The 25,358-nt window shown below is 38.0% G+C and overlaps 1 protein-coding gene across 1 annotated transcript in view; it reads right to left on the reverse strand.

Annotated features, from left to right (window-relative positions):
* The window catches only part of LOC139698032 (nephrin-like), a 663,871-nt gene that overhangs the window by 178,770 nt on the left and 459,743 nt on the right, over nucleotides 1-25,358 (reverse strand). The window contains 1 exon segment of the mRNA XM_071596891.1: nucleotides 55-187. Within this exon segment, the coding sequence (XP_071452992.1) occupies nucleotides 55-187 (133 nt within the window).

The following is a 25,358-nucleotide window of genomic DNA, read 5'->3' on the forward strand; positions in this document are numbered from 1 at the left end:
CTGTAAACAGTGACAACTTTTTCCTTGTGAAACAACACTGAAGGGTGTACTGACCTGTACATGGGCTTCCCTGCGGACTCCCGAAACCACAGCACCATGTACACGCGGTCGGCAGATGTTGCTGGTTCGATGTCACAGGGCAGAGCGACGCTCCGGCCAACCACGGCTTCGACGCTCACCGTACTTACTGCGGGGAAAAGAAGAGAGAATGGGAGGTTGAAAACACACGCTGAGGAGACAAACACTAATTAAAATGCAACCTGCTTATCAAATTTTAACTTTAATAACAATTCAGGCATTGTAAGTTGTCTAAAGCACCATTGTAATTCAATGGTGTTCACAATGTATTTGGTAATATTTACAGCCATGTATGCACTATTTAATTAGAAGGGCACTTTTATTTTGGCAACAGTTTCTAGCTATGGATATATCCATACATTTTCCTTAAACCCGTTCGGCATTATTCCCTCGCCCTATAATTGTATAGTTTTATAAAATAGGAATTTATTTTATTTAAATAGCAATATAGCTTTGCTTAATAAAGGGAAAGAATTAGTATAGATATAAATGATGCTATTTTAATATTTGTAACATGGGAACAAGGATAACTAGCAAATAACCAACTACTAGTTTTTATGGCCAGGCAATATTTAAAGACTGAAAGCAGACACTTTAAAGAAATTATTAGTGGATGCACACTAATGTGCACGCAAAATTTGAACAGCCTTTGTAAACATATGTTAAAAAGTGAATCCAGAAAATTATAAAAATGCGCAAAAGTGCCCCTTTTTTGCAAAAAGACATATTTCTCCAAGACCATTTAGCTAGGACTCAAAGAACAACTTATTATGACTGTACATTTTTTCAAGCTTAGATGGAAGGAAAATTCCATAAAAAATACCTTTAATACGTAATCCTGAATACTTATAATCTGTTAAACAATTTTTTTCATCATAAAACGTTCACAAGGAAGACACGTAAAATTATTCTTCATAGTTGAATACGCTTGTATTCAGGAACTATATTGAAATAAGGGAGAGTAACCTACGGTTGAACATAATCAACAAAAAAATACACGATTTATTAATACTAAAAATATAAGAAAAACATTATCCGTATTTTAATCCATCTAAAATTTTCTGAAAACTATGATAGTAGGATTTCCCGTTGAAAACGCAGTTTATCTCATCTTGTGCGCGCTTTTCAGTAGTATATGGCGAGGTTCACTCATGTCCCCCAGAGTTTTTTTCAGTGCTATTTGTCTGAGGAATCGGGAAAGGAATTTTAAAAAATGGAAATTATCGTCGAAGAGGCTCTTATAAACGGATAATTTTGAATCTGAATCAAGTATTCTTTTGATAGCTTTAATGCACGGAAAACCCAGCAAGAGTGGCAGAATGATGCAGACCAATATTTGACGGAGAACGAAAAATAGACCTTGGAGGCTGCACTTTGTGCCCCCTCACTCGGAATTCTTCTGTTCGGTCGGATAAAGAGTGGAATGATACGCCACTGCAGCGAGCCCTCGATTGGATAAAGGGAAAGAGGGTGGCTTATTGATGGGACCGTCGAAATTGGCATTGCCGAGTTGCCGATTGATGAGCGTTCGGCATCCGTGCATTGAATCATATTTTCCATCGATTAGCGGGAGGAACGGATATCGACTTGGCCTCCACGATAGGCACTGTACTAACCGTACCTCGTAAGTGAGTGCTCCTTGGGCTATTCTCCACGATCGTACATAAAGGAATGCAATCCTGCGTCGAATTGGATGGAAAAGGTTTCATATATGTTCGGTAAGAGTCTTAATTATTCACTCCAAGGAAATAAAACGTCGAAGATCCCTTCCGGAAAATATAATAGGCATTCACGACTTCTGTGTGTATAAAAAAAGTCACCCATTATGTCAATCCTTAGCACTTGCTAATTACGAGTAATTCCATTATTGGAAAATAAGGTAGGCAATAGGGTTAAACTCCTGTGGTTTTGATGAATCATTTTTTGTTGTGAGTGGACATATGGAACTTCATCTTGAATTAAACATACACACGTAGGCATTTATTCTTTCATCTAAGAGTAAGGCTATAATGTAGAAGTGGTGAGAGAATTTATTGAAAATGGATTCGTTATAATTTTATGTACAAAAATGTATGGCCATTTTTAATCCCTAATTACATTTTAATTTATCATTTCGATGATGGTTTATTTTAATCCACCTAGATATCTCCTATGTTGGCTTTGTACACCGAGCACTAAGTTTTACACTTTTTATTTCTCATCATTCATTCTGAACTGCCAGGATTCTATTCCATTTCCTGGTAAAAAATTATCCGTTTAAATTCGTACAAAAGCATAATTAATACAGACATTCCAGGGACTTCTCACCTCACTCACTTCTCAAGAGAAGTTTCCTCAATTAATTTAGCCAAATAACTTAAGTCTTTATTCACAATTCCACTAACACCTCTTTTTATTTACTGCATACTCTGGTATCATTCAAGAATTGTAGAATGACATACTAAAAATGCTTGTTTATAAGCAAATATAATACCCATTCTACAGGCTAGTGAAAGCCATATGCATAAACCACCATGCATATACAAATGGAATCTATATGACGTCAGAAATTATTTGTGAAAAAATTAAACAGAAGTTTGACCTCTCTTATTATGTTTTCTCGAGGAATCTTATCGCTCATAACAATGGTCCTGAAGAAGTAAACTATTCAACTCTTTGAAGTTCAGTCCTCTCCTAGTTTTATGCTGCTACTGTTCCATCTTGTTTCATTTACGCAACATTTTTCCGCCTTACACTTGTGTATTTTTAGACTGTTCTTTGTTAATCCAGTCTCGTTGAGGGCTAGCGTAGAACTTTCTTAGCCGTAATTAGAACCCCATTTTCTGGAGGAAATGTTTTCCAGGGCTCGGCCAAGCAGCACCGGAACAAACCCCCTCTAAATGCCACCATTCTCCGGTCAACCTTCCTAAGAAGTCTAGGGGTTGCATTGTGCCAACGGAGTTCTTGCCCGATCTCATTCACACCTCCATCGCTAAACAGGTCAAGCACGCTACCACCATCCCCACGAACGGCCGCATGGGGAAGAATTTATGGCGTGTAACCCAATGCCCTCCCATCGGTCGAAAGAACGAGCCACGTACCTCGTTGTGCCTCTTTCCTCTGCCAGTCTTTCTCTTCCAATCCCATTTCCTGCTCCCACAACTCAAAGCTCGAGTCCCTTCAAATCTACTGATTCGCTTTTTCCCAATTATTTCGGAGGATATTCACCTGAAGGACATGGGTTGGAATGCCGCTTCACGGTCTGTTGTTTATTTGTCACGCAAGGGTATTCCATGAATACGACTGTGGTCCGATATAACCTCAGTTATCGGAAATTCTTTAAATACTTCTACCACATCTTAAACTCAGGGTTCCACAGATTAAATAGGATTCATTTTCCGCTGACTCAAGGGATCAGAATAACTCCGAACGACCACGCTAGACAACTATTATTCTATTTAGTAGCCCAGAACACAGTAATTATTTTTATGATCTTTATTTTATGGTACTTCTTACCAGCCGCTCATAAAGCAGAAGTTTGGAAGTATTTTACGTTTAGGTAACGTATTGTATGTAACTGCTCTTTAAATCCTTTCCAATTTTTTCATTATTTAAAATAATTACTCTTAGCTAAAAACTAAATATTTTAAAATGGATATCAAATACATCCACGAAGCTGAGTCTGAAACTGAAGTGTATACGTATATTAATGTATTTGCACCATGAAACGGATCTTTACTGTTCCCTTACAATAAACTTGATTGTTATAACACAAGCGTCATTTATTATTCCATTTGAATTATTAATGTTACATTTGAGACCACTCAAAGGGGTAGGTAATGAATTGATGCCTCATGCTGTTATTGTAGAGACAAAAGAAATAATCTTTTGTTTCCAAGGGATGAATGCTTCATTTGGTTATTTTTTACATAATATAATATTTTATAAAAACATTAAATAACGAGTAATTCTTAATTAATTCTGGGTATACTTTATTCTATTTCCTACTGTGAATGCCTTTATAATACCTGAAAACTTTATATATATAATAGTTTTCATTAAAAACTCTTGACTCTATACCTAGGAGAAATTGTGCTCGGTGAGCATGTCAAGACATCCGCCAGTTCAAATTTTTCAACGAAGAAGGAGGAATAGAAAAGATAATTTTCAATTAAAACTTATAAAACCAAAGGAGTTTAGGAACAATATGTAATTAAAAGATCATTTCATACAGATTGCTTAACGAGTTTATGAGATGCACTTTCTTACGAACAGGAATGTGCAAGTTTTATCACCAAATTGAGTACCGGCTCCACAAAACTTAAGCATTCCAAGTTTACATAAGGACAAGCTCCCTGATTATACCCGATTTTTGTATAGAAGAAAAAAAAACTTATCTTGGTAAAAATTATACTCTAGCTGAGTTCGTGTATCGGATACTAAAAAAAATTATTCCAGATCAAAAGATACCATTTAGAAGTGGCGTTGAAGATGTAAATTATAATGCAGTAAACAGAAGGTTTTAAACCCAAGTAATATTCAGTGTTGCCAAAATTCTTCCAGCGATGGAAAAGTTACTCGCAATGCTAAATTGCGAAATATTAAAACCTCTATGCAAGAACTCCGGTAGGGGTGGAGACTGGAATCCCTTAATACCTCCTTTCTACGGAATATTTTTGTAAGCAATAGTCTACCGGGGAAGGGTAGGTTTTTGATGAACCTTCGCACTGTAAACTTCTATTCCATTAACTAGCATTACCAAAATCATCTTTTAGGCTAATACTTAGTACTGCTATAATCCGTATTTTAGTTCTGCGCACTTTTTATTTCTATTAGTTCTATCCATATTCTTATCCACATTCATATGTCTGCATTCTTAACTTCCCTCTAACTCGCTTTTCCAACTTTACCCTCCTTATTACATTCTTCAGAACCCGATTCTTTCTCAATATCTTCTAAACCCACTTCTCCTGCCTTCGAGTTTCTCCCAATAGCGTTTCTGTTCCTATAGCATGCTTAGAACTCTATCGTTTTGTTTTCTTTCCTTCCACTATATTTATTCATTTTCTCCAGGCCCGCATTTTAAAATCCTCCAATGTACGTTCACCTCTTGCCTCAAAAAGCAAGTAACCGATGAATAAAAAACTATGATAAATAATGAATTTTTTTCTACTTTCTCCGTTATATCTTTAATTAAGGTGCAAAATCATCAACTACCACCTCATTACAAACTTTAATTAACCCAACGATATTCTTCTATTAATTGTTTCGCTACTTTTATCACCTTCTAAGGTTTACCATTAATAAATGAACTCTTCTACCTGTTCTAGTTTATGCCCAACCGGGTAACGAAACCGAAACAAAGGTTTGATTCTGAAAGACGTGACGGAAATAAAAATATGGTGGTGGCAGAGACAGACAGGGAGACACTATATAAATCACGCATCGCAAAAATAAACTCGAACGGGATTTATTCCGGACTTTCTCTCCGGCGAGAGGCGCTTTCGTGGCAAGATTCACTTCGCCGACGCCGCCGCTCTGCTGTGCCATCCGGTGACAAGGGACGCCTCATAAACGAGCCTTGAAACGACGGAAGTTGAGCCGTCGCTCATGTGAATTCTGTTTCAACCGCGGACTCGACTAATGTGTTTGTGCGTGTCCCTGTGACCTTAAATGGATGCCGTGTGACGCCAATGGAGAAGAGAGATACCTGCCGCAGGCACGATGCATGTTTTACGTCTCCAAAACCATGCAGTGCCCGGCTAGCCTTTGTTTCATTTATTTACTTTCTAGGGTTGTATGATTGGCAGTTTCGCGTTCAATTCGTCTTATTTGGTGAAGGAAGAAAATTTGAGAGTACAAATGCCTGGTTGAAATCTGCGCTCAAGGGTTCTAAAAATGTTAATTGTCATTTCGAGCATCGTGTACGTAAAAATTGGGGTGTCGAATATGCTCAATTTTAGTATTTTATAATTCAATCAAGGAAAGTGTAAAGCCTTGAAAATAAATAGATATTTTCTATAATATTTTCATCCTTCGATTATGCCAAGTAAAAGAAATTCCTGGGATACAAGAAAAATATTTTTAAAAAATATTCATTAATCAGGTTGACTGCAGCTAGATAAGGGTAGTTTATTTAAATATTAAACGTGAAAACTCTGATGTATACTTCTCTTCACGTAGTTGTGCAGGTAAATTCTTAGGTCATTATATTCCCACTTTGAATTTTCACGTGGAGCAGTGTTTGATGTTAGAAAACAAGCATCGTGTTTTTAACTACTTTTACAGAGGAAATTAGGTCACTCTATAATCGGGATGTTTTCGATTTATCATGGAGATATCAATGTTTGTATTCTATCATGATAATGTGGTTAGTCTATGCTTAGTGAAACCGATACTACTCAATAGGCCACAAAACCATTCCTTAGAGGACTGTTATTGTCATTAGAAAAGCACTCTCCCGTGCAATGTAAAAACAAGCACTTTTATAGACACTTATTTCCATTTGCACTCTTAAAAAAGGCAATGAACCTGCCCGCTCTATTCAGTGATGTTAATATTTCAATGATCTTGTTTCAACCTCCCATCTTGATTAATTACATGTTTGGTCACTAGTGTGGTTGCATTTCAGATTTAAAGACCAATACTCGAAGTTGGAATTGATTTTTGCTGGATATTTTCCGTTGCCTCATTGGGTTATAAAAATGTTATACGCAATAGTTGCATAACCCGATTTTTCGATTGGAATGATAAATACTGATGATTTAATTGAAATTGTTAGAACGAAAGAGGTAGGGAATCTTTATAAATAATGCAGAGTTTTTGATACATTAAATAATAACATTTTTTAGGTAAAAATGCTTATTATTTGTAAATTTAAGTCAGGCTGACATCTAATGTAAAATAAAATCACTCTTATGAATCGATTATTTTTATTTAGCAAACATAGGAAATTAACACCAAATAAGTCATCCAAATGTAATGGATAGATGGCGTTTTCATACCCCCATTCTATTCTGCTACAATTATCCAAATTTAAGGCCTTGAATATTTTGCGTCGCTACTGTAAAAATATATTCTATCTATGCTTATTCTTGTCTAACTCGTCCACTCTTGCCTCATTCTAATTATTCAAATTATCGCAGATTATCTTTTCTAATTTCACTATTAATAAACCTCCATATACCTGTATTCTTAAGTAGTTGTGGGAAAAGATCAACCCCAACCGTACTGTTAATGGTGGGCGAAGGATAAAGTGAGGTAATATTCAAAGAAAAATGATAGGGGGTCAGGAAAAAACAAACGATTAAACAAACATACGATAACAGAACACACTCTAGCTATAGTGTACTAGATAACTTTGCTATATCTTTTGACCTATCATTTTTCTCTGAACATTTCCTCACATAACCTTTGTCCACCATTAAGAGTACGGTTGGGGTTTATCTTTCCCCATATTTATATGGTCATAGTTACCGTTCCTGATAATTCTTGACTTGTTTTTTTTCATCGAATTACTCGCTAAACGTAACTTAAAACCTTGGCCAGAATAAGTCATCTTTTGCCTCTTGGTTTATGCTAACAAACTGGAAGGCAACTAGTTTATTAGATCTGAAAATATAAAGATAAAATTTTACCTAAAAAAAAGAATTGGTAACGTTTATCTTCGCGATAAATTGTCTTTTTATTTGCTATTTGTTATTCCATATATTTTTATGGTATAAAATCATGAATTTACTCATTACTTATTATTCCCCGCCATGCTGATGCACAGCCATTAAACGATGATGAAATTTACACGAGTTATGAATCAATAGCTTTCATGGAATAAGAAATAAACCATGACTTTAACACAAACATTAAATACGGCGTTAATATTATGACAGTATATAAAATTCAGCAGTTCGGTTATTTTTCAAATATACCTAGCTGGCATGTTTTTTTTATGCAGACCTCAGTTATGTATTCAAAATACGGCACACATGTAAATAGAAAGTACTGTTAAAATTTATGGCGTTCTTGTGAGCAATGAAATTGCTGCTAGGATGTAAGTTCAAGTTGACAGATGTTCAAATATCCTTCGTCCCAGGCATAATTGATCACAACTGACTGGGACGGTGAAATAGACCTGAGGATAATAAAGAGCGTCACTGCTAGCCTAAAAATAAATGTTTCAGTCTATGGAAAATCGTGCGACATATGATAATGATAGTAAAATTTCTTTTCGATTAATCCATTACGATTTCCACTTTGAAATATTCACTCTTTTCTGTCCCTCTAATTTAAAATACGTTTTGCATCTCTCACATCCGGATTCGCGCTCGGTAACTTTGGTGAACCAACTCTATCAAATATTTTTATCCAATCCACACATCCATCTCGTCGGGATGTTTCATAAACGTCCGTTTACGTTATTAACCTGACTCTATCGTAAACGCCTCCAAAATTGAGCGTCAACTCCGAAATTATATGGCGGCACTTGGTCATTCTGCACGTGATAAACCTCCTTTTCCGTCTGGAATAGCTTAAGGGTCGGTCGCGTTTTATCTGAGCCGTCGTTTAGGCCTTTACTCCTCACGCACCCTTTCCGCTCATTGGCTACTCCGAAAAACTAAATCTGCACTCAGTCATTCGCTTTCTCAATGGCGTGGCGGGTGAAGTTGTAAAATTTGAACGAGAAGGAAAGCCAGCTTGATGTCTGTGGGAGAGATGTTAGCGATGAAAACGACCGTAGGGGCAGAGGTATTTGTTACTCTAGACGAGTTGCGAGAACTTTTGACACACGCATTTCAACCAAAACGAGCCCTTTTATTCCCTAAAATCCTCATTGTTAACGTACTGTTTCCAAGATATGACCGTGGTTTAGTTAAAACGTATGATTATTTGCTTACTACTGAGTTATCATCATATTCACAGGTTAATGGGATTGTTTTTGGACGGCCCCTAGTCACGATCACGTTTCAAGTGAACTCTTGTTTATGAGAAATTATATTTGATGGTACCCTCACCACATATCCTTTCTTTGGCTGGCTGCAAATTGTGTAGATGTAGATGATATTAACGAAAACAAAATTGGAGTCCCATATTATTTTGATTCAAACACTAAAGTTTAAAACTTCACTCTAGCATACCCATTATTTCATGATACAGATATGTACGTATGCATGTAATTGTGCATTTCTGGGAATGTATATGCACAGAATGTATATGTATGTAATATATATATATGTATACAGACATATCTTCTTAAGAGAGCATATTCCGTAATTTGTACTTGCAATGGCCTGCGGGGTATTATTTAGATGTACGTACATATCAGGCATTTTTTGTGACAATTGTGCATGTTCATGTTCAACATTCAGCACCTTGTGCCATCAGTAACCTTCCGTGAAAATTGAAGAGGTTGCCAAAACCATGCTCATTAAAATAAAATTTGTTTGGAAATTTGTGGAATGATGTAATTCCATTTGTTTCTTGTAAATTATGATCTACCTCTAGTATTTGTACCCTCAACGTATCATCACGCCGTTTATTGAACCTATTCTCTTCCTTCCTTACCCCACCGACACACCCCGTAGCCGATATCTAACTCACCTAATATCTTCACCACAAAGTAGCTCAATGTATTTTTTCCAAATTCTCTGAATCTCTTAAGATCGGTTGATATAGTTATTCCAATGCTACATCCTGATATTGTTCTTATTTTCTTGCATGGCCTCTACTTAGTCCGGGCGCTGATATTCTCCATACCCTCGAATTTTGCTCTCTTCCTTTCAGTTATATTAGGGTAATTTAGGAAGGAGTACGAATAAAGCTTTGGCGCGTGACTGAAGAAATTAAAATTAATTTAATGAAAACGGAAAGGGAGGAGGAAAATGATGAGGATAATAATTGGTTGGTATCATGAATGAAATAATATACATGAAATAATATACATGAAATAATATACATGAGAATGATAATATATATTAATCACCAAGGTGAATAGAAAGGCCATATTTTGACACCACGATTTTCACAATTCCACCTGTGATTTATAGTGCTTCCCATTATACAATACATCCTCTTATCTTTTCAACAAACAAGCCTGAAAACTCATGTTATCCTATATTAAGGAGGTTTGGGAGGAAATTGAAGGGAGAATAATTTGGGATATAGTTATGAAATATGAAACCCCATAAAAATTTAAATGTACCGATAATTCTTTCAGTTTTTACAGAAAATAATTTAACTATTCCGTTTCAGCCGTTAACTACGAGCCCCTTTTGGGAGAGGTAAGGAGTTCCATGGAGTCCTGTAATTTATATATAACAAAAACTCTTTGATTTTAGATGCTGGAGAAACGAATCAATGCACACCAATGAAACCATTTTTCACAACAGTGGGAAAATTATATTTGAAAATGTTTCTTCCGGTGCAGGGTTCTTTTAAGTGACAATAGACGAAATATTACTAATTGGATATATTTATTAATCAAAATATTTTGATAATGACGAAAAAGCTAAACGAAAAGCCTAATCTCCTCTTTTTTAATGTTTACTTCCTCTTCAGTTACATCGCCAGTTTTAAGATAGCTAACTACGCATGGCAGTTAGCTAGCTAAATATGTTATACAACATTTGCATAAAAAGTATCGGGAACTATTTTTCTTAACGTGACTGTGCGTGGCAGCGCACTGGCACCACGTTGGCTCAGTGGTTGGGGGTCTGATCTTCAACACGCGTCAAACGCCAATCGCCTGCGAGCGTCCGTTTACGCTGGGTCGTATTTTTAGGGGACCCATGTCGTGTTACTCGGAGCAAGCGCAAAATTAAGCGAAGGATTGGACATCGGTACGCCATGAAATTTTATTTTGGACTGCAGAAATCGGATACACTTTCAAAGTATTTAGCTTATGACTTTCATATGCAAATTTCTGCATTTACTTTCTTTCATTACGATATTCACAGTTTTCTTTAATCAACAATAATATAATCCAATTCATCTATGCATTTCTAACATCCCACGCAGTTCAGCCAGATGACCTTTGACTAAATAGTATAGGTGTATCGATTCATTTATTTGATCCAACAAATTCGTCTACATCATAACGTATAATTGACTTCCAAACTTCTCTACATTGCTGCCTCCACGTTTCTCTACCAGATCGAGATATTCCCCATCGGAACGGTTTTTCACAGAAGATCGGTCTGCTACGGAATGTACTGATGTCCCCACCAGCTCCGACTCCGTGTAGGAGGAGATAATACGCTGCGGAAAGTAAACACGGGAGAGTGTAAATGGCGCATTAGGTCTCCGGTGGGATGAGGCGAAATAAAATGGAGAGAGAGGTGGCGGTGAATGAAGGGAAATGGGAGGAAATAATGGGCGGGGAAAGAGCCAATGCAGGGGATGGGGGAGGATATGTAATCGGGAAGGACGAAAAAGAGGGAGGATGTGGAGAGAAGAATTGGGAGGGACGGCAGAGGTATGAGCGCGGCTCTCGGTGTTTCTCCAGGGAAGGCTAATATAAGGCGGGAAATTAAACCAAGCGGATGAATTTGAACGACGGGGGGTGGAATTGGGAGGAAATGGAAGTATGGGAGTGCTTGGAGAAGAGAGGGGGTGGAATACCCCAGGTTTCGAGGGTTCGAGGAAGGAGGTAGTTCCCCGTAGAGCTGCATGGGAGAAAGAGGGCGTTTGGAGATTCTGCTTGAAGAGAGGAGGCTGATTTCTAAGCCAGTCGTGTGAAAGGATTTTTAGGGAGGAAGGGTGGAGGGTGGCCGGAGCGAGGGGAGGGACGGATTGAGGGAGGGGAAGAGTAGGGGGACGGGGAAAGGGACAGGGTGGAGGATTTGGCACACGCGGGGCGAGGCAGATTGCTTTTCGTTTGCGCAAGGAAGGGAAACGTTGGCTCTTGAGAGGGGCCAGATATATTAAAATATCCGCGGTAAAAATCGGGATATTAGGTCGCCTGTTAAAATAAAAAGCATAAAAAGAACAAAATTAAATAAAACCAGGGAAGAAAAGGGAATGGAAGACAAGACCGTGACACAGCAAATATAGGATAGATTGAATAAAAATATGCATATGAAATTGAAACTGCGACAGAATGGACAGGTTGTATTGGAAAATTTTTCCAAACCTTAGCCATAGAGAAAATAATATTAAAGGCAGAAAATTGTGTGAGGTTCCGTTCTTATAGTATTGAAGCATGTGGAAGTAGTAGGGAAATTGCAATTTTGTGGGCTATCTGATGAAGCATCTGACTTACGAGGGAGTGAATTCAGTTCATTTCCGACTAGGATCGCGTTATGTAATTTTTATTAATCTTTTGGATGAGCCCTGTCTTAGAATAATCCCCACAATATCTTCCATTAACAGCTCATTTAGGGTTAATTGAAGTGCTTTCAAGTGAAGAACATTCTGATAGGAATTGACAGAAGCAATGATAACTGCTCCTGGTAGGGCAACCTTTCAATGGTCGAATGGTAGTAGGGAGACGTAGGGTAGTCCGCATAGCGTCTGTTCCTCAGTGAGTCGTCTACAAAGGCGTCTGATTTTCACGTGAAATCATCCCCAGCCCCAGCGGGATGGCCATTGAGTGATAGTGTCACGTTAAAAACGCTATTGAGGAAGGCAACATATACCTCAGTAATTCTTCGAAAGAATACCATGATACCATGACAATATATAGAAAAAGAGTCTTCGCAATTTTGGTAATCAGCCCAAACGGCTGGACGTTCCGTCCAGCAGCGGGAAAGTCAAGGTTTTCCGGGTCATATCTCACGAAATCCTTGCGAAGCAAAACCGAGAGCAGAGGCTTAGAGGCAATATAGCTGAAGAAATTAGAATATGAACTTGGAATGTTATAACAATGTTTAGGGCAGGGTAATTAAAAAGCTCTAAGCGAGAGATGGAAAGAAGAAATACGTGTTAAGGATGTGCGAGAAGAGGTAGAAAGATATCTGGGATTTGCTTGAGCGATCTTAATAGAGTGATATACAACGGAAGGAAGAGAGGTAACAAGGGGTGGCAATAATATTGAACAAAAGGTTAGGAAGAAGCGTAGTGGACATAGAGCAAGCGACTAATAGAATATTATAAGCAGAAGTAAAAGCTGAACAAAAAAACTTGTGGCTGTTCACCAAAATTAAACAAATTGTTCAGGTCAGCATGGAATCAAGCACTCAAAGAGATAAAGAAGTTGACAGGCTATAGGGGCATGTCAGTTAGAGAACATAATTGTGGGCATTCCTGGAAGGAAATATTTGAAAGCGATGTAGGATTGGAATGCAGCAATGAATGAAGGAAGAGTATGGGAGGAAGGAAGGTATGATTACGTGGAGAAGTCAATTCAATTCTGCGTCATCCATGGAGACGTCTTGATTATAACGACTGCATGGTTTCAGCACCGTTTAATGTCCATTTTCTTCTAATCAAATATTGACATATGTTTCGAAGCCACTGTAGTTATTGTATTGATTCAGTAGTCGTTTGCCTGTCGATGAAAGCAGAAAATAATCTCCGCGAAAATTGTTGCTCTTACGAATTGCACAGTACGTGCTGTGATACCATTTTTATGCGTAAACGAATCATCAGTTGCTCCAATCCATCGACAGTTGTTCCTACTTAATAGATACAGTAATGAGAGAAGAACAAGAAAGAGAATCGTATCTTGACTTTAAAAATCAGACCGATGAAATGGTTCAACAAGTGGATACGATATGCGATCTAAGATTGACGATTAGCATTCTGACTGATAATTTTCATCTTGTTGGATGCGCAACTATTTAAACGCACATTATTACCACGGAAAAGTTCAGTTATCACAAATTATGTGCAAGGTAGGCGCCAAATAAGCTTACAAACCAACAAAGAATTCTGGGTGTGCGAGAAAGGAGTGAAACCCAACCATGCACCAAGTGACTATTTCCTCGTCTTGAACTTGAAACAGTGACTTGGTGGAGGACGGTTTGGAAATGAAGACTCAAGATCATTATTATCACCTTGTTCAATTCCCAGGCGGTGAATTTCTAGGCTGACTGATTAAAGAATCTGGTGCAGCACTACTAAAAGTGCTTAGAAATTAACAGTTATTAGGTAAAAATACGAAGTAGGTTAGAAGGAAATTAAAATCGTCAATGGAAACTTTTCCTAACGGATATATATATATATATATATATATATATATATATATATATATATATATATATATATATATATATATATACACATATATATATTTAATAACCCAACGAACGTATCTTAAAAATAGCCCTGTTAGAACAAAAGTTCTGGATAAAAAAATAGTGCATATAATTTTTTAAAAAATTATACTTATCTTACTTGCAAGTTTTACGTACTTTCTAAATTGCGATTCAAAATTGTACAGAAGCTGAGACAGATGGATGCTATTGAAAATTTAATCAGTTTCACAATACGTTTTTATCAAAAGTAATATCTAATGGGGGAATTCCATCTTCTCTCTTAATTGCTAACATAATGACTATTATATTTCCATTATCTCCGAATTGATTACCTTAGGAAAGACGACATCAGCGAATTACACATTTTATTTTTCTCTCAATGAATCATGACTGATCTATTGCGATTATATTCACATGTAACAACAAAGTTGGACTATCACTGACGTTGCATAACAAAATTTCATTAAGCAAAAAAATCTACAAGTATTTCTTATCTGGTATAGCATTGAATTTATTTTTCAAATTAGATATGAAATCTATTCCATACCCTCCTTTTATCCTGTCTTTTCGTTCGGCACCCTTAAATCATCGGGCAAGAAACTAAACCTGAATGAGTTTTATCGGGTGGTATATTGGGTGCTAATGAGTACTTTTTATTCTTCTCATTTTCAATTTACTCTAATGCATTTGAACTTTCATAATATTCACAAACACTTTCGCTATGCATGACTAAGAGCACATTTCCAACTAGATCAGCTCCTGCTTTGGCTTTGATGAAATATTCGTCAAGATAATAAAAAAATGATTATTGATATATTTAAGACCTTACTGATTTGTAAAAGAATGTTTTCTGGTGCTATGTTGAAACCTTTTTTGTGCAAACATATATTAAATTTAACCGTTACTTAATGCTATTACATCACTATTAGCTTATACTTCAAATGTAAACGACCTTAATACTGCCTGAGAGAATGTTGAAATGCACGAACTCCTCCCCGAAAGGGCCTCAGCCCACTCCGATTGCTTCCTTCCTTAATTCAAGCACTCACTTCCGCCTAGTGTCCTCCCTCTCTACGGCCACACAACTCTTGTCTGTGCACCCTTCTGGTTCCTCTCCCAACTTTTGGTAGGGTTGTGTAAGCTAAGCACCCCCACACGCTCTGGCGTCTCTCTGAAACTCGTTGCTTTCTACCTATCCCAGGTTCATCTTGTCGTGGTGTGCCTTCCGTACTTCAGCAAAACTTTTCTCAGCTGATGTCGGTTCACCCTATCATTCCGAGCGGTACTCAAATTACTGCGAAGTCCTTTCACGCTAGGCTCTTGGGACGCAATGTTCCTTCAATTTCCTAGGCGACTCAACCTCCCTCCATTTCGTTCCTTCAATCCGAATCAAAAAATATTTCCCATTACTGGGAAATATATAAATAACTGGAAGAGCAATCACCTTCAAAAGAAGTTTGGCTTTGATGAAGGTGTCGGGTAAAATACCCTGTCCCTTGCATCATTTGCGGAGGCACTAGAGTCGAGTGACGTCAAGCAGTAAAGCTTTTGGGTGCTATCTGTGCGCTACTGGAAATTTAGCGGAAAATAAATTAGATGGAAAGACAAAATGAGAGGCAAAATATTATTTTAGCACACATCATCTGTATAAATTAATACTAATCCAACTTCATTGTCAATGACCGTATTTTTTTTGCCTGCAGGCTTATTGTCTATGTGTTCCATTTTAAATAAGGGACAATTTATCATTACCTAAAAAATGATAATAATAATGAAACCTTACTATGAATATAAATTAATACTAATGCCACTCTGATAGCAATTATGGTTACTTCTTTGGTGACATCGTCAATACGATCTATTCAAAATAATCAATAACATGCTATTACTTTTCTAAATTTTTTTATAAAAATCTTGAGCTTAAAATGTTCGTCATAGTTAACTATTTAAATCAAGATAAGTCCTTATGATTAAAGAATTTTTCTGTCTATTTACCTGAGAATTCTTCGAGCATAAATTAGTGGTCTCATTTTATGCTGATGAATGACTGCATCCTCTCTTAAATCAGTGCTCAGAAACGAATTTTTCCTTCCCATCTTTCCCTGGTCTTCTACTTCATTATTTCCTTTGAACGATTTTATTCAGCGTCTACATCGCCTTTTTCTTGGTAATGAAACCTTTACACGGGTTTTCAAAGTCAAGGGGCAGGGATTCACGTCGCTTTAATCCGAACTGGAGTTTCAAAGAGCCAATTTTTCTACCGTTTTTTAATTAGAACGTATTGAGGAAGAGAGTGACGCACTTGGCTCGATTAAATTCCCCACCTCCACACAACCCTATCCTCCGCCTCCACGGACGCCGACGTTTAACACAAACTATAACACTATTCAATTGCGTTCCTTGAGTCGAGGATATTGCAGAGCTCTCGTAATTTGCGATAATTTTATCCGTCTACTTCATTCCATCTACTGCCCTTTACGTGCCCTTATAAACAGTTTTTGCGACAATTGCAATATCAAATCACTGAAGAGATCCGAGGCAACCTTTTGGACGCACGAATACTTCAAAGAATACATTTCGTATGTACACCAACTATTTGATCTTTTTCCTGTCCGAGCGACTAATTACAGCACCAAGCTGCCGCTGAGCGATTCCGCGTCCAATGATAGGCCGTTGAGTTGGTTTGAAGGTTAACTTCAAAGCAAATCCCTCCCACTAACACCCGATGACGTAGAAGGATTAATAACAATGCCGAAAATGGAGGTAATCAACTGCCCTCTAGAATACTAGCCAAACGTCTACGTTCCGTGAACGCGCGAGAGCTACACGACTTGCACCTGCTTTCCTTCCGGGACTAACGTTAAACCCTTAATGTGGGCACTTACCACGCTTTGGTGAGGGCGTTTCACGCACTTGCATGCGGATTCCAAGCTTGTTTTATTTTTCTTTTCTGGAACCTTTCCCTTGAAACGACGTAATGCGTTAGAATTAAGGGACCGAATCGGAGGAGCCGCGCCGTCGGAGGAAGGCTCTGGCCAGCGGCACCACAATGGGACGGGTGAACGAGGAGGAGGTTGTGTGACCCAGAGGGTGCAGTGTGGGTGGATTGTGGCGGGGGCAGGGGAGTAAAGCGGGGGTGAAGACAATGAAAATAGAAGAAGAAGAGAACGGGAGGAGAGTCTCTCTTTTCAGCATTCCTTCGAGTCCATCCACTCCCCAAATCCCTTTCGCTCCACGTTCCGTTTCCCGCCATTCAAATCTGAACCGGACCGCCTCCCATACGCGGTAAACCATTCATTTCCTACGCGTCCATTAAAACCACGTTCCACTCCATTCAATTTGATACTTGAGCGCTTTATTACCAAGGCATAAGACGCGAAAACCTCTAGAATCTCGCGTGCGCTGACAATTTTTTTAAGAAGCGTACTTATTTTCGCTGCGCATAATTCACCTCAGGAGCTTTGACACTGTGTATTTTTGAGAAATTAAGATTTTAGAAGACTTTTGTTTATCTAAACGACTAAATTATTTGTGCCATCAAACTTTATCTTCATAGTCGTTGATAAATGTTAATATAAACACCTTTAAAAGATTGTAAAATCCACAAAACGTTCACGGCATTGCACCTCTCCTCTAAACTGTTAAAATTAAATTTATGTTTCTTAAGAAGTACCTTTTATTTATGCCACTTATATAACCTTGACAAGATGCTGAAAGCAATCCCATTTATTAAGCGAAAGGAATTTCATTGGAATAATAGATATGATATAAAAAATTACACTGTACTATGCATTTATCAGCCAGCAACCTCTACTAGTGACTCTGGTACTTTCTGACAAGTTCTCTAATTGTAATGCCCTTGTCCCATCAAGTGTCTCAATGGCTGTTCCCCAACTAGCTGCCAATGACAGAACTAACTATAGTTTTCACATTATTTATTAAAATATTATGAATATATTGTAAGCAAATACTGGCAAAAGATGAGAAAGAGTGTTACCTATTAAAGCAATGCATTTTGTACATGCATACCCCTTATGTCGTTCCGTTTCAGGATTTACGCATCAAATAAAAGCTTCAGTTTAAATTACAAGAGTATTTCTAATATCTTTTTTAAAAGTGTTCACCGGATTCAGTTAAATATTTTCTCTAGGAACTTTAAATATTTTCTTGGAATTTGAAACATATAGCATTAAAAACACACTTTTTAAATACACTTGTTAATTATATGAAAACTTTGGAGCAACTAATTGCATTGTTAGCATAAATAAAAACAACCGTATGAACGCACCGAAAACCGACGGATAAAAAGAGAAAATAAATCCCAATTCAATTTTCTTTTTTGCAAAATTATTTAGTATTAGATGATTAAAAATATTTCTTGCAACATTTCATAAATAATCCAACGTAAAGGATCGACAGACTGGTGTGAAATTTGGTGGAAACCATGAATAATGTGCAAAAATCAATTATAACGATTTAGGCTAATATCTATTTATTTGATACATCTTTTCGGGATGGTGGGCCCTGAAGCTACAATAATCCTGAAAGAGCAATATGGCGGGAGCGAAATCTTCTGGTAGGGCCACCCTTGCCGGTAAGGTTGAAAGTGAGGAGAAAAGCCAAGAGTAATCCAGGATGCATCTGATTCATGCTGACTTTAAACAGCGTTTGACCAGGGTGGACGGATGGATTAGGCTGGGCATCTTTTTGTCTGTGTGGAAAGCAACGGGAAACTACCACATTATTATCTTCAAGAATTTCATGGTATTATATTGATCTCCATGTACCAAATTCCGAAAGTAAAGCTTCCCCAATCCCTTCAATCGGATCTCCTCAAGGAGAATACATTGAGGCCAAGTATTGGAAGAGAAATTTGATTAGAGAAAGAATAAGGCAATAAATGGAAAGGATGGAAATAGGAACTTCGTATGTGCTTACACTAATTCAAGGCGGCAAGTTAGAAAATGAAAAGCAAGAAATTGTATAAAAAATGGACGAGATATTCTTGGAAAGAGTGAAATAAAATGAAATGACAGTGAAGACCTGCAGAGTGGAGAATATAGGCTCTTCTATTCAGGCGAAGAAAAAACGGTAATAAAAGTAGCTGGAATAGTGATATGAAAAAGGAGGAAAAATAAAGTGATTAAGGTAGAGTAAATTAATGAATAGATAATAATATTAAGGATGAATGGGAAAAGCAAATACCATGTGATGATACTAGTATAAATGTCAACTAGTCAACACTCTGAAGAAGTTGAGAAACACTATAATAGGAGAGAACTTGTCACTGAAAAGTGAAAGATGGAAGGCCTGCATGGTAGTAATGGGAAACTTTAATGCAGTTTTGGTGGAATCAGTAAGGGTAAATCAGCGAGCAAATTTGGTTTGGAGAAAAGAAAAGATCGAGGACATAGACTGATTGACTTCTAAAAAGAAAACTGTGTTGTAATTGATAACTTCTAGTTTGAAACTCCAAAGAGTTGGCATTTACAAATAAATAAAGTGAGGTACCAAATTGATTTTATTCTAATTCAACTTAGGGAGAAAACTTGCATGAAAATAGCGAAAAGTTATCCCTGAGCAGATATCAATTCTGATCTTTAACTAGGAATAACTGAGATACGCATTAAGTTGAAAAAGTTGTGGAAGGGAAGTAAACGAGAGATATTAGACATTGGAAAGCTAAAGAAACCAGGAAAATTTGAGGAAATGGGAACGAATATTTATAAGAATGTTGAAAGCCAAAGAGGATAAGAACTGGTATTAGATAACTCCATAAAACAGCATGAAAGCAGCGAAAGAGGCAGTTGGTGTTAAGTGCAGGGAGAAAATAAGAAAAGAATGGATCATAGGTGAGGTGTCGGGAAAACCGGAGGAAAGAATAATAATAATAATAATAATTATAATAATTGGGCCCGTTCGAGCACGATCGGGCATTTATTGTTTCAATTTGTTTTTTTGGGGTGCCTTATGTTTAAACCCCCAATACAATTTCGTAAATTTTACAAAATACAAAATATGAGTTACATGCCATTCCTTTCCGTTACTCTCCCCGTTCTTACTTTATCTTTTGTTAATAAATCTTTCCAATATTTTCCTAATCGGTTCCTCATGTAGGTATTGCCCAATTTGTTGGACGTTGTGCAAATACCCAAGGATAGCTTACAGTTCGCGTCTTTCCTCGGCATAAATTGGGCAATAAAGGACTCTATGTATTGCCGTGTCCTCCTCCATCATGCATTCACACGTCCCCTCCTTTTTTTCCCTATTTTCTTGAGGTATGATCTAAACTCCCCGTGGCCCGTTAAAATTTGCGTAATACCGTTGTAAGTTTTAAAGTTGATCTTCATTCTTTCCTTCACGCTAGGTAAAAATTGTCTGGTTGTTTTACCCTTTTCTAATGTTTCCCATTCCCGTTCCCACATATCCAGGAAATACGCTCTTATAAAATTCCTGTTCCTGCTCCATTTCTCAGTTGGAGACAAAGCTACATCTCCCAGAGTAGCCTCTTCCATCTGTTTCATCCGTACCTTGATTCTTCTTTCCTCTATTGAGAACGTTATCGGCTGTATCCCAGTTATTATTTGTAGAGCTTCATTACAGACCGTATTGTGGCTCCCGGATATTGCAATTAGGCAAGATCTTTGGGCCTCTTCCAGTTTTCTCCGGATTCTGCTGTAATTGAGTCTCTCTCCCCACACCTCACTGCCGTATGCCAATATTGGGATGGTGACTCCGTTGTATATAGTTCTTAAGCTATTAGTGGTGATGCCAAATCGGTTTCTGCACAGCCTTCTTAAGCAGTTAAATATTTTCTTGACCTTGCCTGCTGCGTAATTTGCGTGCTCTTGGAATGTTAGTCTCTCGTCGAATTCAATGCCCAGGTATCTGAATATGGAGGATCTTTTGATGTTTTGACCATAGATTTTTATAGTTGGGTTTCGTGACAATTTTTTCCCGAATACGACGTACTTAGTCTTATTCACAGAAATTTTTAATTTCACTTTCGTACTCCATGACTCCACTATATGGCAACATTCTTTTGCGAGTTTTTCTATTTCTCTCCTGGAATTTGCAGGCATTGTGATCACAACGTCATCAGCATAGGCTGTCCATCTGCAGTTTCCAGGAAGGGGCTGATTCAGTAAATCGTTCATGGAGATGTTCCAAAGAAAAGGACCGAGTATGGATCCCTGTGGTGCCCCTTTTGTAATGTTCTTTTCAACTTCCAGATTATTTAGTTGTATTTTGGTGGTTCTATTCAAGAAATAGTTTTTAATAAGTTCTACTATTGGTCCCGGGACTTTATACCTTTTGAGCTGGTTTATGCAATGGGGCCACCATAATGAATCGAATGCTGCTTCGTAATCTATGAATAAGGCCACCTTATACTTATATTTACGATTTTTGATTTCTTGCAGAAGTTTTATTGCCGCGGCTGCGGTGGATCCGCCTCTTCGAAATCCAAATTGGCTTTTGTGAAGTAGATCCTCCTCACCAACTGCTTCTTCAATTTTCATTTTGATGATTCTTTCGAACATTTTCCCCATTTCGGGTAGTAGTGTTATGGGTCTGTATGCCTTAGCATCAGAGGGATCCTTTTCCTTAGATTTCAAGATGGTGCATAGGACACCCTTTTTCCATGCCGCAGGGAAGTACTTGTTTCTGCAACAGTCCTGTAGCAATCTAGTTAAATAGTTGAGGATTAACGGCTCTGCTGCTTTGATCAATTCAGCGTTTATGCCATCAAAGCCTGGGGCCTTTTTCACTTTCATCTCTTTAATCGCGGTTCTAACTTCCTCATCGGTGATATCTATCTCCGTACTTTGCAGACAAGGGAGGTTAGCCTCACGCCTAATTACTTTTTGCTCTTCAGTTTCATTTTCTGCTGTGTCATCGGGCACTAGCGTGTTGATGATGCTGGAAATGGTTTCGTCCAGGAATAGAAGCTCCCCTCTGGCGTTGGTCTTAGCTGAGTATGCTGGCAGGGTTTTAAATTTTTCCCTCGCGATTTTATATATTAACCCCCAGGGGTTTTCCTCAATATTTGACCTCGAGAATTTCTCCCAGCTTTTTTCCTTGCTTTTTTGCAATTGTTGTTCATAGTTCTCCTTTGCCTCATAGTATCTTCTTTTGTTGATGGTACGTTCTTCGTGGCTAATGCTTTTCTGGTAAGTTCTCCGTAGGTTTCTGCAAGTTATCTTAAGCCTATGAAGTTTCTCATTCCACCACACTGTTTCGTTTCGTCGTGTTCTGGTCAGAGGGATCGAAGCCAGAGCGGAACCTTGCAGCGCCTCCGTAAGAGATCTAACTCGAGCATCGATGTTGTTATTGCTTGGATCCCATGGCAACAATTCACATTTGTACCAGGTGTTCTTTGATAATATCTCCATAAATTTTCTCCAGTTTGCTGCACCGTTATTAAATCTTCTTCGATGACAGCGTTCATTTTCTGTAGTCGTGCCAATCTGGTATGTGACTAATCTGTGATCGCTGATAGATAGTTCGGCATGAACCTCCCATCTGTACACGTCTCGTATTAATGCCGAGTTACTGATGGTTAGGTCTATATTTGAGCAGCCTATTGTCGAACTAAACGTGTAAGGTTGCCCCGGTTCGTTTATTATATACAGGTCCTCGGAAGCTATTAAGTCCTCCAATGCCCTGCCTCGGTCATTGGTTTCCTTACTAAACCATATTTCGTTCTTTGCGTTCGAGTCAATTGCGACTAGTATCCTTTTATTTTTGAATTTATGTATCAGGCTCTTTAGCTCTGTGATGTATTCTTGGATGTCCTCCGATGGTGGCATATATCCGGAAATCAATATCAATGGTTTCCTATCAGCCCGAATTTCTGCAGCTGCGAAGTGATTTGTTGTGCAGTGCTCAAAACTCAAGAAATCATAATTTTTGTTGAAGACCATGATGCTTGCAAAAAATTTTTCTTTGGCATTTGCTGGTGTAATGCGCGTTTTCACTCCGAATCCCGGGATTTTCCATTTTCTTTCATGACTGTTGCTGTACACATATGGTTCCTGCGTCAATATAATATCTAGCCCAAGATCCGTTGCTATTTTTCTTAATTCATTAGTATTAACCTTTGCCCGTTGAAGGTTGATTTGCCCTATTTTTATAATGTGGTTTTTAGTCCCCATAATCGATCAGCTCTATGATGCGTTCTAGTGCCTTCTTTAGACGGGGCATTTCTTGTCACTGGCTTTGTGGCTACAATCTTTTATGTCTGCTTTCTTGCAATTCATACAGCAGGGTGGTTTTTCTACAGAGTCGCATTTCCTGGAATCATGGTTTTTGGAGCAATGATCACAAACATCCTGGTCTGCATAGCACTTTTTGGCAGTGTGCCCAAACTTTTGGCACTTGAAGCACCTCGTTGCTACAATGAAGTCCTTCACTCTATATGAGCTAAACTCAATGAAAGCCCTTTCTCTATTTAACAACTTCTTTCTGCTAATGGGGTCTACCAGGATTACCCAGTTTGCTGTTTGTTCATCTCTTTTCCCAAATTTAAACAATGCTTTCACGTGGCTACCTGCAGATAGGTCATTTTGGTTCCTCAAAGCTTCCTCAAGATCCTCTGGTGTTACGCTTGATTTAACCGCATATAATGCCATTCTAGGGAGAACCTTAACTGGTTTCCTTATCAGTAGGTTAGTATCGGCAAAGTTGGAAAAATGTAAATATAGAAGGAGGTTGAGGAGAATATAGGAGGTTTAAATAATAATAAACTCAGAAGAAAAACAGATATGGCCATAGAAAAAGGGATGATTGACAGGTGTAACGGAAGAGGACAATTAGATAAGGAAGGAATATGTAACGCGATGTATGAAGAAGCAAGAGGGCTAACATTTAGCGGAAAATTAAGAGATGCTTTGGAGATAAGAGATAAAAAGGGAAACTGTAAAAGGTAAATAATGAGGAATGAATGCTTGTTAAAGATTATGTTAGAAGGGATGATCAAAGGGAAGAGAAGACGGGGGAGAAAGAGATATATGGTTTTGAACGTGGTTAAGATTGGGAGAAAATATGAAGATATCAAGTGACTGGCTCAACACAGGAAGACATGAAGACATCACCAGATGTCAACAATGAGAGAACCTTCCACGCGGCAGAACAACCCAAGATAATATGATCATGAACAACACCTGATCATTGCAATATTTTTGAAAAACTGGGTTGTATGAAGAGATTCTACTAGGGATTTTATTTTCTGCAATAGAGGCATAGTCATGCAATAATAATAAAATAATAATACTTTGAACATTTCCTCAAAACACTTTTAACGTACCTCAACCGATTTGAGTATATTGCAGAAAATAGGAATAAATTGGAGGGAAAGGAGGCTTATCCGCAACTTGTACATGTCTCAGACTGCTCAGGTGCGGGTGGGTAACGGGGAGTCCGGATGGTGTTAGGAAGAGGTTTAAGGCGGGGTTGCCCATTATCACCGATGCTGTTCAACCTGTATGCAGAGGAAATGATCAAAGAGACATGGGAAGAACTAGAAGTAGGAATGATAGTGGGCGAGGAATTCGTAAAATCAGTTAGGTTGGCTGATGACCCAGCTTTAGTTTGTCAGTCAGCCAAGAGGCTGCAAGCATTGTTGAGTGAATTGGAAATTCAGTTCGACAGGTATGGGATAAGAATTAATATTAATAAGCCAAAGTTTTTGCGATTTTCTAGAAAGAAAAAGGCCAAGCTAAACATTAAAATAGAAGGGCGAAAACTAGAGCAGGTAGAACAGTTTACGTATCTCGGTAGTGTTTTGGACCAAAACGGTCAAAGTAGTTGGGACGTAAGGAGAAGAATTGCGCTAGGCAAAGAGGCTTTCGCAAGGAGGAGGGAGTTGATGACAGGGACGTTGAGTAAGGACATTAAGAAAAGACTCGTAAAAACTTTTATATAGAGCGTAGCTATGTACGGTGCGGAAACGTGGTCATTGAAGCAGGAGGATAGACGTAGATTGGAGGTTTTGAAATGTGGGTGTGGAGAAAAAAGGAAAAGGTGAAATGGACAGAGAAGAAAACAAACGAGGAAGTACTTGGTATGGTGGGCGAAGAGAGGGGTTTGTTGGGAGAAATCCTATGGAGGCTG

This window comes from Hetaerina americana, unplaced genomic scaffold, assembly GCF_022747635.1.
Source record: "Hetaerina americana unplaced genomic scaffold, ioHetAmer1.1.p SCAF_8, whole genome shotgun sequence".
Classification (NCBI taxonomy): domain Eukaryota; kingdom Metazoa; phylum Arthropoda; class Insecta; order Odonata; family Calopterygidae; genus Hetaerina; species Hetaerina americana.